General features: G+C 41.7%; 1 protein-coding gene across 3 annotated transcripts; it reads left to right on the forward strand.

Moving 5' to 3' along the window:
- Nucleotides 1-5,697: 5,697 nt before the first annotated feature.
- Nucleotides 5,698-12,191, forward strand: LOC136516881 (homeobox protein HOX1A). 3 transcript variants are annotated; one of them, XR_010774137.1, is made up of 10 exons: nt 5,698-5,799; nt 7,915-8,505; nt 8,925-9,090; nt 9,189-9,312; nt 9,390-9,502; nt 9,583-10,167; nt 10,688-10,960; nt 11,057-11,146; nt 11,232-11,760; nt 11,948-12,191. XR_010774137.1 is itself a non-coding variant. In XM_066510376.1 (9 exons), exons 2-9 carry the CDS (start codon nt 8,045-8,047, stop codon nt 11,607-11,609), a joined length of 2,190 nt encoding a protein of 729 aa, XP_066366473.1. In that variant the 5' UTR covers nt 5,698-5,799; nt 7,915-8,044; the 3' UTR covers nt 11,610-12,191. The 3 variants fall into 3 exon arrangements, 2 of the variants coding, with proteins under 2 accessions (XP_066366473.1, XP_066366474.1); XM_066510376.1 differs by having other exon boundaries at nt 11,232-12,191; XM_066510377.1 differs by having other exon boundaries at nt 5,710-5,799; nt 7,629-8,505; nt 11,232-12,191.
- Nucleotides 12,192-13,184: the final 993 nt, after the last annotated feature.

Below are 13,184 nucleotides of genomic sequence, written 5' to 3' on the forward strand. Positions count from 1 at the left end.
TGGATATTGCATATGTTTTACACATATGTTACCAGTGTTGTATATGTCAATGTTAAAAGTTTTTGACTTCTCAGACAACGAGAAAAACACTTTTTTTAGGACGAAGGGAGTAGTTCCGACGAGAAGGCAATATAATACCAAAGACACATCAAGAAGGCTTTGGAAGAACGACTACACCGTGACCATCGCTGCACTGAATCATGCGCGATTACTACATCGATATCGAATAGTCCACTATATCGACTAATGTGAGCAGTGCCACCCGTGCTTTTGGTACTGGTCCCGTCCTGATCTATATGTTTATATATTTCATTAGTATGTTCATATACGTAATTAGTGTTTTGTGAAATGGGTACAACAAGATTACACGCCTCCACATATTTGTCACGATTATCTTTGTTTGAAGATGACCGGGAGATACGGTAATATAATATGAACTTGTACATAGTGCAGCAGCAAGTAGTTAGGCGAAGTAAGCTTCCGATCCTCCCAATCCATGTGCGTACGTACATGTCGTGGTCGAGAGTACGAAACCGAGTAGAGCTTGGACATGCTTATATATTTGACCTCACGGGTATAATCTCTCTATTTTTTGTGATCTGAAGTCAACCTTCCAAAATTTAACAACAAAATGCTTTACATGTTGAATTGAATGTTTATTATAACTTATAAGTGATACGAGAAAATTTGTCTAGAAAGTTAGTTCATTGAAAACATAATTTTGATATATTTTATATAAATATATAAAAGTGTTGGCATAAAATTGAAATTATTGGCTTTCACTGTTACATAACACAGAATGCCTGTCGAACCATCGCAGCTAGATGTGCATGAGTCGGTAATGATGTGGCTTCACTGTCGAATCTTAAATCTAAGATCCAGGCAAATGTTTGGTATTCGAGTGACCCGGCAGTGAGGTGGTAGAGGGAGTGGATTAGAGTTTAGTTATTGCTTTGAATACACTTGGATTTTAGTCAATCTGCCCTTGAAAAACATTTTCAATTTTTTATAATTACACTTCGATTTCAGTTTTAATTTCCGCACAGGTGCACCCACGGGCACTCGAATCCATGATACCTTGCCTCGCGCCCACTTCTGTATTAACATCATGAATCATGTATTAAATATTTCGCCTCATAAATAATCTCAAATGAAAAAAAAACTACAAAGTTTTACATCTCATCAAGCACTATAACTTTTATATAGAGCGTGTCTCCATCTGGTATCGTCTGAAATATTCAAAATTTTGAATTCCAAAATTTAAGAGCTTAAAATGTGTATTTTGGCCCCCCTGGACAATCTCATAAAAACACCATCAACTATAAAATTTCATATCTCATCAAGCTCTAGAATTTATATAGATTTTGTCTACATCCAACTTTGTTTGAAAATGTTATTGGTAGCTAGTTGCAAGGGTGGTTGACTAGTCAACCACAACTGCTTGAAAATCGATTTCTAATTGCTTAGTCAACTACTCTTAGAAATTACTCATTTTTAGAGACGGTTGTTTTATGTCAACATCTTCTAAAAACAGGTTGATTTTAGAGGCGGTTACATGCATTAAACATTTATAGAGCAACCATCCCCAAGAAAATAGAAGACGATTGTTAAAGTCTTAAAAAATAGAAGGCGATTGTTAAAATCATTTGTGTAGTAGTAGTACTCAGCTACATGTTTCTCGAAGTTTAGGTGGATTCTGGTAGTATCTGCATGCGTGTCAATGTCATGTCACCTAAAACCACCTAAGTTGTTCCTTAAAAGACTATCTAGAGCATCCTCAAGAGCCTCTTTATATCTTTCATAATTTATAAGGATAGAGATTTAGTGAAAAAGTACCCTCCAACTACCTCTTTAATTAGATTTTCAAATATAGACATCCTTTATTCTGTATTTCTCATTGGCCACACATGGAGAACGAGAATGACTCTATATAGAGCGTGCACAAGATATATAAAAGCTGATGGAGGGTACGAATATATAGAAAACGATCTTTACTCAAATGACTCTTTAAATGATGATTTGGAGAGTAAATTTTAGAAAGACTCTTGGAGATGCTCTAATAACTTAATTAGGCGAAGGCTGGAAATCAGATTTTGTAATTGAAAAATGTTGAACTTCTTTTACAACCCTCAACCAACGTAGTTAAGATCTATTCGGATCTACTAGTGCTAATAGTTAGCAGCTAAAATTAGCACTACTAGATCAAAACAAATATGTTATTAGACCAACTAACTACTATGAATCGGTTAGACCAACTCCAAAAGCCTATTTATATCATTTCTAATTGATAGAAATAATTTTTTTGTAAAAAAATATTGTCCAGCATACTATAGGTATTTTTGTAGAAGTTTAAATTTCTCGCTAGCCAAAGATAGAAAACAGAGCTGGCTCTCTATAGTATGCACAAGATATAGAGAAACTATTGGAGGATGAAAATATATAGAGTGTAATTTTTATTCAATTGACTCTCTAGATGATAATTTAGAGCGTGAGTTTAAGAGAAACTCTTAGATATGCTCTTCACTATTAGTTTTACTAGCAATTTTGGAGTAGTAACTGTTAAGATAGCGTTAGTCTAGGGGCCATGAGCGGCCAAGGTTTGTTACTTGGCTTGCAATCCAACTGCCTGTTCGTTTCGTCGTAAACGATCGTGGATTATTTACTGTTGGCGGGTTTAGCTGATTTGGTATGAGAAAAAAAATACTGTTCCAGCTTATAATCTACGATCGTATACGATCGTATAAGCCCAGCCGAACAGGCTGGTAGAAGGTTGTTAGCATCTTGTTGTGATTCAATTTGTTGTAAACTTGATCTCCTGTACAAGTTACGTCATGGAGCTTTTCATGGCTATTTAACATGTAACCGAGAGTCTGAGAAGACATCTCGTTCACCCTATTTTGACAGTAACATATTATTATTAGGTAAATTCAAACAATTCCTACTAATAATAGTGGATCCGAAAGGGCCCTTTACTCCATCAGCCTTGCCATAGCCTACTCCAGCAGGTCAGTCATGGCTAAACCTCATCTACGTACATTTTCAAAACGGATCAGTCACAAGCATTATGCGATTAGTCCAAGTGCATTGTGGTAGTAAATTTGTGTGTTCGACCATTTTCAATTAATCCCCGTGTACTCGATGCAAGTCAAGTGTGCTCTTCCCCTCAAGTACCCTGCATGCACAAGCACAGCAGCACACGTTGACACGGCACCTCCTCAAGCTCTCCGCTACGTGCACACGGGACCCGGGAAATCGAAAGGTTCGGCTACTAGCTAACTGCGGCGACATCGCGGCCGTCAAAAAAATCGAAACAGCCAGCGTTGCAGCGGTTGCCGGCCGGCCGCCGTAAAGCCCCAAATCCTTACACCGTTACGATTACCGGCTACGACGACACCGTGAAATGAAATAAATCCGCAGTGAAGCTAAGCACATCCCCGTAGCCGCAGTGAAGCGGCGGCCATCCTCCTCGTCGTGGGCGGAGGACTACTACTACGGCGACGACGATGAGGCGGCATTTGTGCCGCCGCACGTAGCTCTGGAGGCGAGGTGGCGGCTGTCGGAGGGGAGGGCGGCCTCGTCCATGGGCGAGGGGCGCGGTCGCACGCTCAAGGGCCGCGACCTCCTGACCGTGCGCAACGCCGTGCTCCGCATGACCGGATTCATCGAGACCTGATCATGAGTTATTATACATGCATATGCATCCTCTCTCTCTCTCTCTCTCTCTCCTGCATGCAATGCAATCAGGATGGTAGCGTTTTCTTTTTGATGATGATCCGAAGCTAAGCTTAATTATTAGCCGAGCCGAGCAGTTTTGCATTTCAGTTCATTTTCAAATCGACTGTGTAATATAGCTTCCAAGTTTGCAGAATGAGGGTTAGTTTGCATTTTCAGATGGAGTTTATTATTTGTAATTTCCAAATTAAATATGCCGCTGCATCAGTTCGTGTGGGCATGATGGATCTAGAACGATGGACATTCATCGAACCCGTTCGCTTCGCTAAAAAAACAAACCGAAATATTGTTCCGGCTAATTTGTTGTGAGAAAAAAAATAATATTCTGGCTAAAAAAAACAAACTGAAAAGTACGAATTATAAAAGAAACGAACAGGGCCTAAAGTAAAGTTACGTTCGGAATGGCAGGCAAAACAACAAACTGCGTACAGCGATGATGCGCATTATTTGTATTTGGTAGGCGTATTTTTTTTTCAAAGGATTGGTAGGAGTATTTCCCGGCCTTGAGTAGTATACAAAACTCCCTGCAGGATACCAAGAAGTATTTTAAAATGATAAAAAGAAGTATTTTAAAAAAAATACCAAGAAGTACTGCACGTATGCGTATGTATTGTACGAGCGACCTATAGCACAAGTTCCGTGTTCCTGCGGGGATCGTATTACATGCCTAATTAATGTGTAGTCGTCGTAACTTTCGAAGACGGCGAAAGTATATATTTTTTGTCAGGTACATAAGATAATTTCTAGATGTTAGAGAGACGTGCAAAAGTAGAAAGCCGTCCGACGCACGTACGCCCTGGATCAGCATTTCAGATCGCTTTCAGCGCTAGTTAGAGCAGCATATGTGTTCAGCTGGTTGAGTTTGGTAAAATCTGTTCACCCGGATCTAGGGCCGGTTTGCATTCACTATCTTCTGATAATAGGTAGCTGCCTAATAACTTATTATCTGATCTGGTCTAATAGTGGGATAGTTGTTATCTAAATGTCCAACTGATAATTAGCTAGGCTCCGTTCACGTGTCCTTAAACCCGGCTTAGTCCGCTTCTTTTTTTCATCCTGAACAGTATTTTCCTCTCACAAATTACTCCAGATTTATCCAGATTCCTCCAAAATTCCTCCAAGCGAATGAGGCCCTAGTTCATTATCTATACATGTTTGGATCTAAAAGAGATAATTATTAGCAAATAACTAATATATATATATATATATATATATATATATATATATATATATATATATATAGAACTACTATCCTATAGCTGGCTACAAAATAACTTATTCTGTAGCCACTTTGAGTTACGATAATTACTATGTTCATATTTTCAAACATGGCCTTAAATTCTCGACGTGATGCACATGTTCATATTTTTTTGCGGATTTTATTTAACGGTGTTATTCTGTTGATGGGGAATCTATTGTGACTTCGTTAGTCTCAGTATCTCGAAAACTGCCGGCTCACATCTCGCCTGAAATGACTACGGAGGACGGGCGATTTAGATTCTTTGGGACCCTTCAAGACCCGTGTCAATACTCGAAAGACCTAAAACTGTGTGGGCTACGGACGATAGAGGTGTCTGTGTCTATACTATGACTAGAGAAAATAAAAATGATGATGTGAGTGTCGTACACTGTACTGTGTTTATTATGTGCCATCTGTCACACTGACAGACTGCTGACTGCTCATGCTGATTAGTTTTTTTTTTTTTTTGAGAAAACAGTGCTGATTAGCTGGCTCTAAACCTGCGTGCTGATAAAAAACCTGCGTGCTGATAAATGGGAGGAAGGCGCTACTCATTTGGCACTTTCGGCCCAACTCGGGCGGGACTGTGGGCGGGGCTCTGCCCAATCTTAGCGTAACAAACTGTCAGGCCGTCGTGGCACATCCGGCCCACCTACGCACCGAGCGTCCTGAGCCGTGCACTGCACACGCCTTTTTATTCCGCCCGCCGCTTCGCTCACGGCTCACGCCGTCCCCCCTCTTCCTCCCCCGCCCCTCGCCCCACGCGGGAGAGGAGAGCCGCCGGGCCTGGAAGCTTCTCCGCGGTGCTGCGTCGCGAGCTCGCAGCGGTGAGTACCCTCTCCCCGTGCCTCTCCGTTCCCCGCTGCGCGCGCGCGCGAGCGTCCCTCTCGTTCTCGTTCTCGTTCCTCTGGCTGCAGTCAAACGCCGTGCTCGGAGCTTTGGATTCGCTAGCTGCGTCTCGCGATTTAGTTTCGCCAGGGGAGCTTTCTCGACGGCCTGTTCTGCGGAGGGAGCTCGGGGTCATGGTGTGGTACGATATGATTTCTGTCGGCGGTTGAGCTCTGTTTCTTCAACAGTTCGTGGGGATAGGGGATTTCAGAGGGTGTGATGTGGTTCGGTGCTGTGGCGTTCAGGATGTCGCGTTGAAGAAGGGTATGGTTTCTAGGGTTCCGATAGTTCGTTTGTTCTGGGGAGCCGGACATGTGGTGGGTTGGTTGGTCGCGGTCGCGGTCGCGGAACACCAAAGTCATTCTTAGCCCACGGCTGGTTGCAATTTGCAACCGCTTTTTACTTAGCATAGGGGGAGAAACGAGCTTCCAGCTTGAATTTTGTGGATCCAGGGGTCCTCGTGGATATAGCTCTTCACGCTATGGAAGTAGATGGTCACCGGAGGAAATCCTGGGAATTTGTAGCAGCCACTGTGGAAGTAGATGGCCACCGGGAGGAAATCCTGGGAATTTATAGCAGCCGAACAATGCAGGTAGATATGGGGCCAGATGTTTGGTATGAAAGCAGTTCGTGTTTAGAACAACTGACCTATCTTGGCAGTAGGAAATAAAATCCAGCGCCACTATGAAACGCAAATCATTTCTTGATTTCACCCTATTGTTCAAGATAGTTCAGGATGCATAGAGATGGGACTGGTGTGTAGAATGGATATACAGTAGGCGGCTGTGATTTTCTCTTTCAAATTAGATGCGCTTTAGAAATGCTATGCAAAGGTCACCCTCTACCCATAGAAATGGGGAGGGGTGGAGGGTGGCACCCAGCATTGCATGGCATGCTGTGGAGTTGGAGCTCTGGACGTACGCGGTCCATGACACGTGGAAGCAGGAGATGAGCTGCAAGCTGCCTGTTTCCTGGCCAAGGTCATCGAGGCTTCAGACATCTTTTTCTGTGTTGTCGTCAAGCAAAATGTGGAATTGGCTTGAGCTTGCCTTGTTTTTTCATGCCTTTGTTTTCTTTCCTGATTTATCTTTTACGTTATAGAAGTTGCCAATACGTTATTGTTTTGGAAATATACGGTTATAATATGCACCTCGTGTTAATTGTCGCTTGCTTGACTTTTTTTTTGTTTCTATATGTAAGTTTTCTAGTAATACCTTTTTAATTACCATCTTTGTTCGGATTCCAGTTTTTTTAGTCCTTGCTGACATTACAAATTACAATGGCACTTATGAAAATTATATGGAACTCGTATTTAGATCCTAAGAAGTTATCGATTCCAATGAGAAACAACCAGCTGTCTTTTTGTTTGCCATTTAAGTTTATGAAAATTGTTATTTTTTATTTGTACTTACAGGATTTCAGGAAAGAAGCATAGCTTCGTGCACCTAACTCATTTAATGTTTGCTACAGTTTCGAATGTAGTTCCTTTGTTTCTCCATATACATAATTCGTCAATTTTCATGGACGTCTAAAATTACAAACAAAAAAGAATGAGTATATAGTATGCTTTTGATATATAGTAAAAATTATGATCTTCTGCTAGCTGAATGCTTTAAATATCCATTAAAATGTTTTTGATATACATACAACATTGAGGTGACTATAGAAATCAGAATGCGCACCTAGAAAAAGGCAAAGCAAAAACAAAAATGGGAAAAAAAAGTGATGCAACCACTTTCTGTTTTGATGGGATGAAATGGCATCTCAGGTGAAGCTGAATGCGTGAAGGAAACGTTGGTAATGGGAAAGGACATATGTTGCCTTAAGCACAGCCGAGCGTGTTCTCTGAGGGCTCTTTTGGCAGCTAATCACTTAACGGTGATGGATGCTCTTACTCATTTTCAACTAAAAAGATCATCAGCTAGTCTAATAATTTTGAATAGTGGGGAACAAATCAAACCTAGTTCAAATCAGGGGTGTGCAAGACTTTAATAGGTACTTGACTGTTGAGTCCATGTAACCATTATTCGTTCATCTTTATTTCTTTGCTGTAGATCGCACGGTGCTGGTGAATCTGGCTTGGCCACGTAGAGCTTCTTTTTTCATTGCGGTCCTCAGGAAGAGGGTTTTCTAAGACTGCTTTTTGTCGACTGTAAATTGATGAAATTTTGGTGAACTTTTACTATGGAAAAAAATACAGCTCACTGTCCAGTTGAGGGCAATGGTAAGATTGAAAATGGTGCGAGCTCTAGTCAGAATCCTGAGACCCTTGAGCATCCAGTTTTGCTGTCTACATCTCAAACAGTGCCAAATAACTTGGGGATAAGAAAAAACTATAAAAGGGCAGCAAACAGAGGTAAAAAAGGTTCCCAAGGACTAACAGGTCAAGCATATACTTTGAGGTCATCTGATAATGATGTCAGGGTGCTTCGCTCCACATCAAGTTCAAAGACGACACCTACTGAGCATGTACAGACTCCAGTACAACCGGCTGCCAAGAGAAGAAAAAGGAGCAGAGCCTCAAACAAAAGTTCCACAGATGAGTTTTCACAAATTCGTAAACGGATTAGATACATTTTGAACCGAATGAATTATGAGCAAAGCCTAATTGAAGCTTATGCTAGCGAAGGCTGGAAAAATCAAAGGTTTGTCACTATATTATTATTTGGAATTTTGAGTTGCTAGCATCTTCTAAATTTAAATTCTTTTTCTCTTATATTATTAGTAACTAGTGTTACATATGTGTTTAGAAGTCTGGTTCTTCATTCCCTATGTGTTGCCAGGGTTACTGAATAGTGCTGCAAGGCCGTGTTTTATGTGCTAGCCAAAATCCTTAAGTTTCTTTGTTAACCAAAACCAACCACAATAGTGTTGTGTGCTACAAAACTGACTAATAGGTTTGACTATTTTAGCTTAAATACGCTTGTCAAGTGGATGACATCCTTTTGCATTAACAGACAGCGTCTTGGGATTTTTCTACTGCCGTGATATTTCTTTAGCTGTTGAGTTCATCACAAATTCTGTTGCAATATAAAATGACTGACGCCCATGTATAAACATGTAGTTTGGATAAGATAAGACCTGAGAAGGAGCTTGAACGAGCCAAATCAGAAATCTTACGATGCAAATTGAGAATACGAGAAGTCTTCCAGAATATTGATTCTCTTCTCTCAAAGGGGAAAATTGACGAAACTTTATTTGATTCTGAAGGAGAAATATCTTGTGAAGATGTAAGTCAGCGTGTAATTTTGATTCCATCAATGTATCTGTATTATCTAGTAATTGTGGCTCAGCATTTTAATCAGTGACAATGTTTCATAAACCACAGATCTTTTGTGCCACTTGTGGTTCGAAAGATTCTACATTGGGTAATGATATCATTCTCTGCGATGGAGCTTGTGACAGAGGGTTCCACCAGAAGTGTTTAAATCCTCCTCTGCGTACTGAAGATAGTAATATTCAATTTCCTCTTTCATAGTATCAGTAATTCTTGTTTCGGCATTCACTCATGAGCACCATTCATTTGTAGTCCCCATGGGAGATGAAGGATGGCTCTGCCCAGCATGTGATTGCAAGATAGACTGTATAGATCTAATAAATGATCTCCAGGGGAGTGACCTCTCCATTGAGGACTCTTGGGAGGTAAAAATTCCCTTTATAAGTACAGTATCAATTTACAAATTGAATTACATTTCAACTCAGTAGTACATTTATTTTTGCAGAAAGTTTTTCCAGAGGCAGCTGCTATGGCAAATGGCTCTAAGCAAGATGACGCATTTGATCTTCCATCAGATGACTCGGATGACAATGACTTTGACCCCAATATGCCTGAAGAGCATGTGGTCAGTAAGGAAGAAGGATCGTCTGAAGACGAAGAGGATGAGGATGGAGGATCAGACTCTGATGACTCAGACTTTTTGACCTGTTCTGATGACTCGGAACCTTTGATGGACAAGAAGGTTGATGACCTTGGGTTACCTTCTGAAGATTCAGAGGATGATGACTATGATCCAGCAGGTCCTGATTCGGATAAAGATGTCGAAAAGAAGTCAAGTTCTGATGAGTCTGACTTCTCATCTGACTCAGATGATTTTTGTAAGGAGATTGCAAAATCTGGTGGACATGATGAAGTTTCATTGCCTCCATTACCTGATGCCAAGGTGGGTGATATGGAAAAGAGCACTGCTCAGGCTAACACAGCAAGTTCTGCTGATGACCCTATGGAGACTGAAATAGACCAGAGTGTGGTTTTACCAGTTTCAAGGAGACGGCAGGCTGAACGGTTGGACTACAAAAAGCTGTATGATGTATGCCCTCGACCTACATCTGTGCATATTTAAAATCTTTCTTTTTTTGGTGTTTTAGTCTTGAATAACGCCTATTGTGTGTTTGTTTTTCATCAAGTCGATCGCTTCAGTTTCATGGAGGAACTAGGCAAATTCAAAAGTACAATTATGAGCTTAATCATGGAATGTGATCTTAGACATATGTGCATAATCTAGTAGTCAATAAACTAGCATAATCGAGGCAAATTCAAAAGATGTTGAAAAGACATGCGCATAATCTAGGTGATGTCCTGTGCCTTGAATTTAGGTATTTCCAGAGGTTTCTTAGCTTATACCTATGTGCTGCTGCATTCAATCTTGATACTGATTTGCGCAACTAAACACACCAGCCTTTTTTAGCAACTCAGCTATATGTACTATGTCAATATTGCATGAGGTTATGAATTGTTTGCTAAAGGCTATATGCTCTTCAGTGCATGCTTGCATGTGAGAAGTTTGTTTTCTGACCATGACATATTCCTATTCTTGCTGGACTCAAAAGGAGGCATATGGTGAAGCATCATCTGATTCTAGTGATGATGAAGAATGGTCTGGGAAGAATACACCAATAAAAAGCAATGAAGAGGGTGAAGCTGATTCTCCAGCAGGAAAAGGCTCCAGAGTTGCGCACCATAATAATGAACTGACTACACAAAGCTCTAAAAAAAGGTTGCAGTCTCTTCATGGTTCAGTAGATGAGAAAAATGGAGATCTTACCTCTAATGGCAGCAACAGCACAGCTAGGAAAGGACATTTTGGTCCAGTAGTTAATCAGGTATCATTTATGATTCACTACAATTGGTTGCAGAATTAACCATTTTAGACTGCTTTAATTGATCGAATAAGTTGATGCACATCATTTTCCTTGCAGAAGCTACTTGAACATTTTAAGACACAACAATACCCTAGTCGTTCTGTTAAAGAAAGCCTGGCAGAAGAACTAGGGTTAACATTTCGTCAGGTGGATTCCTATCATTTTCTAATTGCATGGTTCTCATGGTTATATTGGCATTGGATTTAACCCTCGCTGTGCATTATGGTGACAGGTTAGCAAATGGTTTGAAACTAGGCGTCATTTCGCAAAGGTAGCTTCTTCCAGGAAAGGCATCAGTCCAGATAAGCATAGCCCTAAAAATACTAATAGCCCAGTGACACCCAGTATGCAACCTAAAGAACCTGAGGGGACTGTGATGGAAGAATCTAATGTATGCATAAATAGGGATGCCACCATCTCTAAAGAAGCGGTCTCTTCAAAAGTTGGATCAAGAAAGAACCTTGGCAAGAATTCCCCTGGAAGTGATCTGGGAGGATCAAAAGTTGATTCTGCTGAGGATCAGAATCCGGGCCCTGACCTCGCAGCGGAGAAGGCAAGGCAAAAAGCAGTACAGCAGGAGTTGAAGAAGAAGAAAATGGGACGACGATGAAGTTTGTAGACAAAGACATGTGCCAGAATTTGGACTGCTCCTGAAATTTCCAGGTTGGGTCGTGAATTCGCTGCAGCGCTATGGGCCTTGAAACTTTGGCTTTGTATGGCTCTACATTGGTAGCCAAAAAAACATAGATATACCATTGCAGGTCAGCTAGCTGTCTTAGTTCTCATTAGATCATGCCAGTCAACTAACAAGCACATCATTAAGTTTTTTCTGTGGGTGCTATTGCTTCCTGTTCTTAGCCAACTGAGAGAGCTTCCTCTGATTTCTGGGGTGCTCAATAGGAATTAGTTATCCTTCAGATTTATTTGCAGCGATTACTGTCATTGCAGGAAGGGCTCAATTGCATAAGCCTAAGGCGTAACGACAGCAGGGTGCTGCACTGCTGCTATGACAAGATGCAGAAGATGCGCTGTTTTCATCGATGCTGATTTTCTTGTAAGATGGAATGTTGTACCAAACCTTGCGTATTGTGAACAGAGGACTTTGTTATGATTCAGTGTTGCTGTGCGGCCATGGGTTTGTACTTGTTTGACTCCGATAGAAAAGGATCGTTGCGCTTTTCATGCAAACGCATTTTCGATAACGTCAGTGTCCTTGAGATGAGCTCCTGTCCCTCCTTGACATACACTCCGTACATGTTCTTGGGTAGTGCAGTATGTTACCCTTTCTCTGTCGTGCTTTCCACTTGGCCCTTAATTTTGGCGTCGATTTTCACTTGCAGCGTAAGCTATGTTAGCTACGACGTCGTCTCTCGTCCATGACGTCCTCGTTGAACGAGGAGCGTTTGGATTGTCGAGCTTTACACAGCTGCGCGGCAGAGACTTTGTAGGATTGCAAGTTCTGAAGTCTCCAGCAGTTCTGGCTACAGGACTTCATAGGCTTGTAAGTTCTGAAGAATCTAATACCTAAGCGGCATTTGGACACCTGACCAGGGCCTGCAAATTCGATCCACGCTGCTGCTGTAATCGAGGCGTCTGCTCGTGGAATGCTTTGTTTCGGCCAAAATCCACCCCTTTATTCAGCCAGTAACGTGACGCCTTTCCCTGGTCCCATGTCCTAAGTCCTAACGATGTTCTTTTGTTAATGGATGGTGGTGAGTCCTATTAATCGCATCAATCCCAGCACGGCAGGATTCCATAACGGTAAGCAATGGGATTTCTGATCACAGGTCCAGCAGTCATTTCTCGAACGGAAAGAACACCGCGTCTCAACAAGAATCCGTCTTCCTCGACACTGGAATCGCGGCTACGTACATCTTTAACGCCGGTCGGGCAGCCCTCACGCGTACCAGGGCGTGGTCATCAATGTCCGGAGGTTTCTTCAAGGACTCGAGCCGTGCCGACCGTACACGGTCTCAGACACAGGAGACGCTTCATCGGTGGTCGGGTCTCATCAGTTAACTCTGGCTCTGGACGGATGAAAAACGATCGGTGGTCGGGTCGGGCAACGAGCATCCCGTGGGGTGGGGTGATCTCATGTAGCAAATCACTTTTAACTGCCGTCGTCCCTTGTTACGTAGTACTCCTACTAGAATCTCGCCCGGCGCATGCGCATCGGATTCTTTCA

Source organism: Miscanthus floridulus, chromosome 17 (genome assembly GCF_019320115.1).
Source record: "Miscanthus floridulus cultivar M001 chromosome 17, ASM1932011v1, whole genome shotgun sequence".
Classification (NCBI taxonomy): Eukaryota; Viridiplantae; Streptophyta; class Magnoliopsida; order Poales; family Poaceae; genus Miscanthus; species Miscanthus floridulus.

What these genes read in the sequence shown, in the direction of transcription:
- LOC136516881 (XM_066510376.1), top strand. Translation starts at nt 8,045, where the DNA reads ATGGAAAAAAATACAGCTCACTGTCCAGTTGAGGGCAATGGTAAGATT. An exon ending in GAGAAATATCTTGTGAAGAT is followed by an intron (nt 9,091 to 9,188) that starts GTAAGTCAGCGT and finishes CATAAACCACAG; the next exon opens with ATCTTTTGTGCCACTTGTGG. An exon ending in CCATTGAGGACTCTTGGGAG is followed by an intron (nt 9,503 to 9,582) that starts GTAAAAATTCCC and finishes TTATTTTTGCAG; the next exon opens with AAAGTTTTTCCAGAGGCAGC.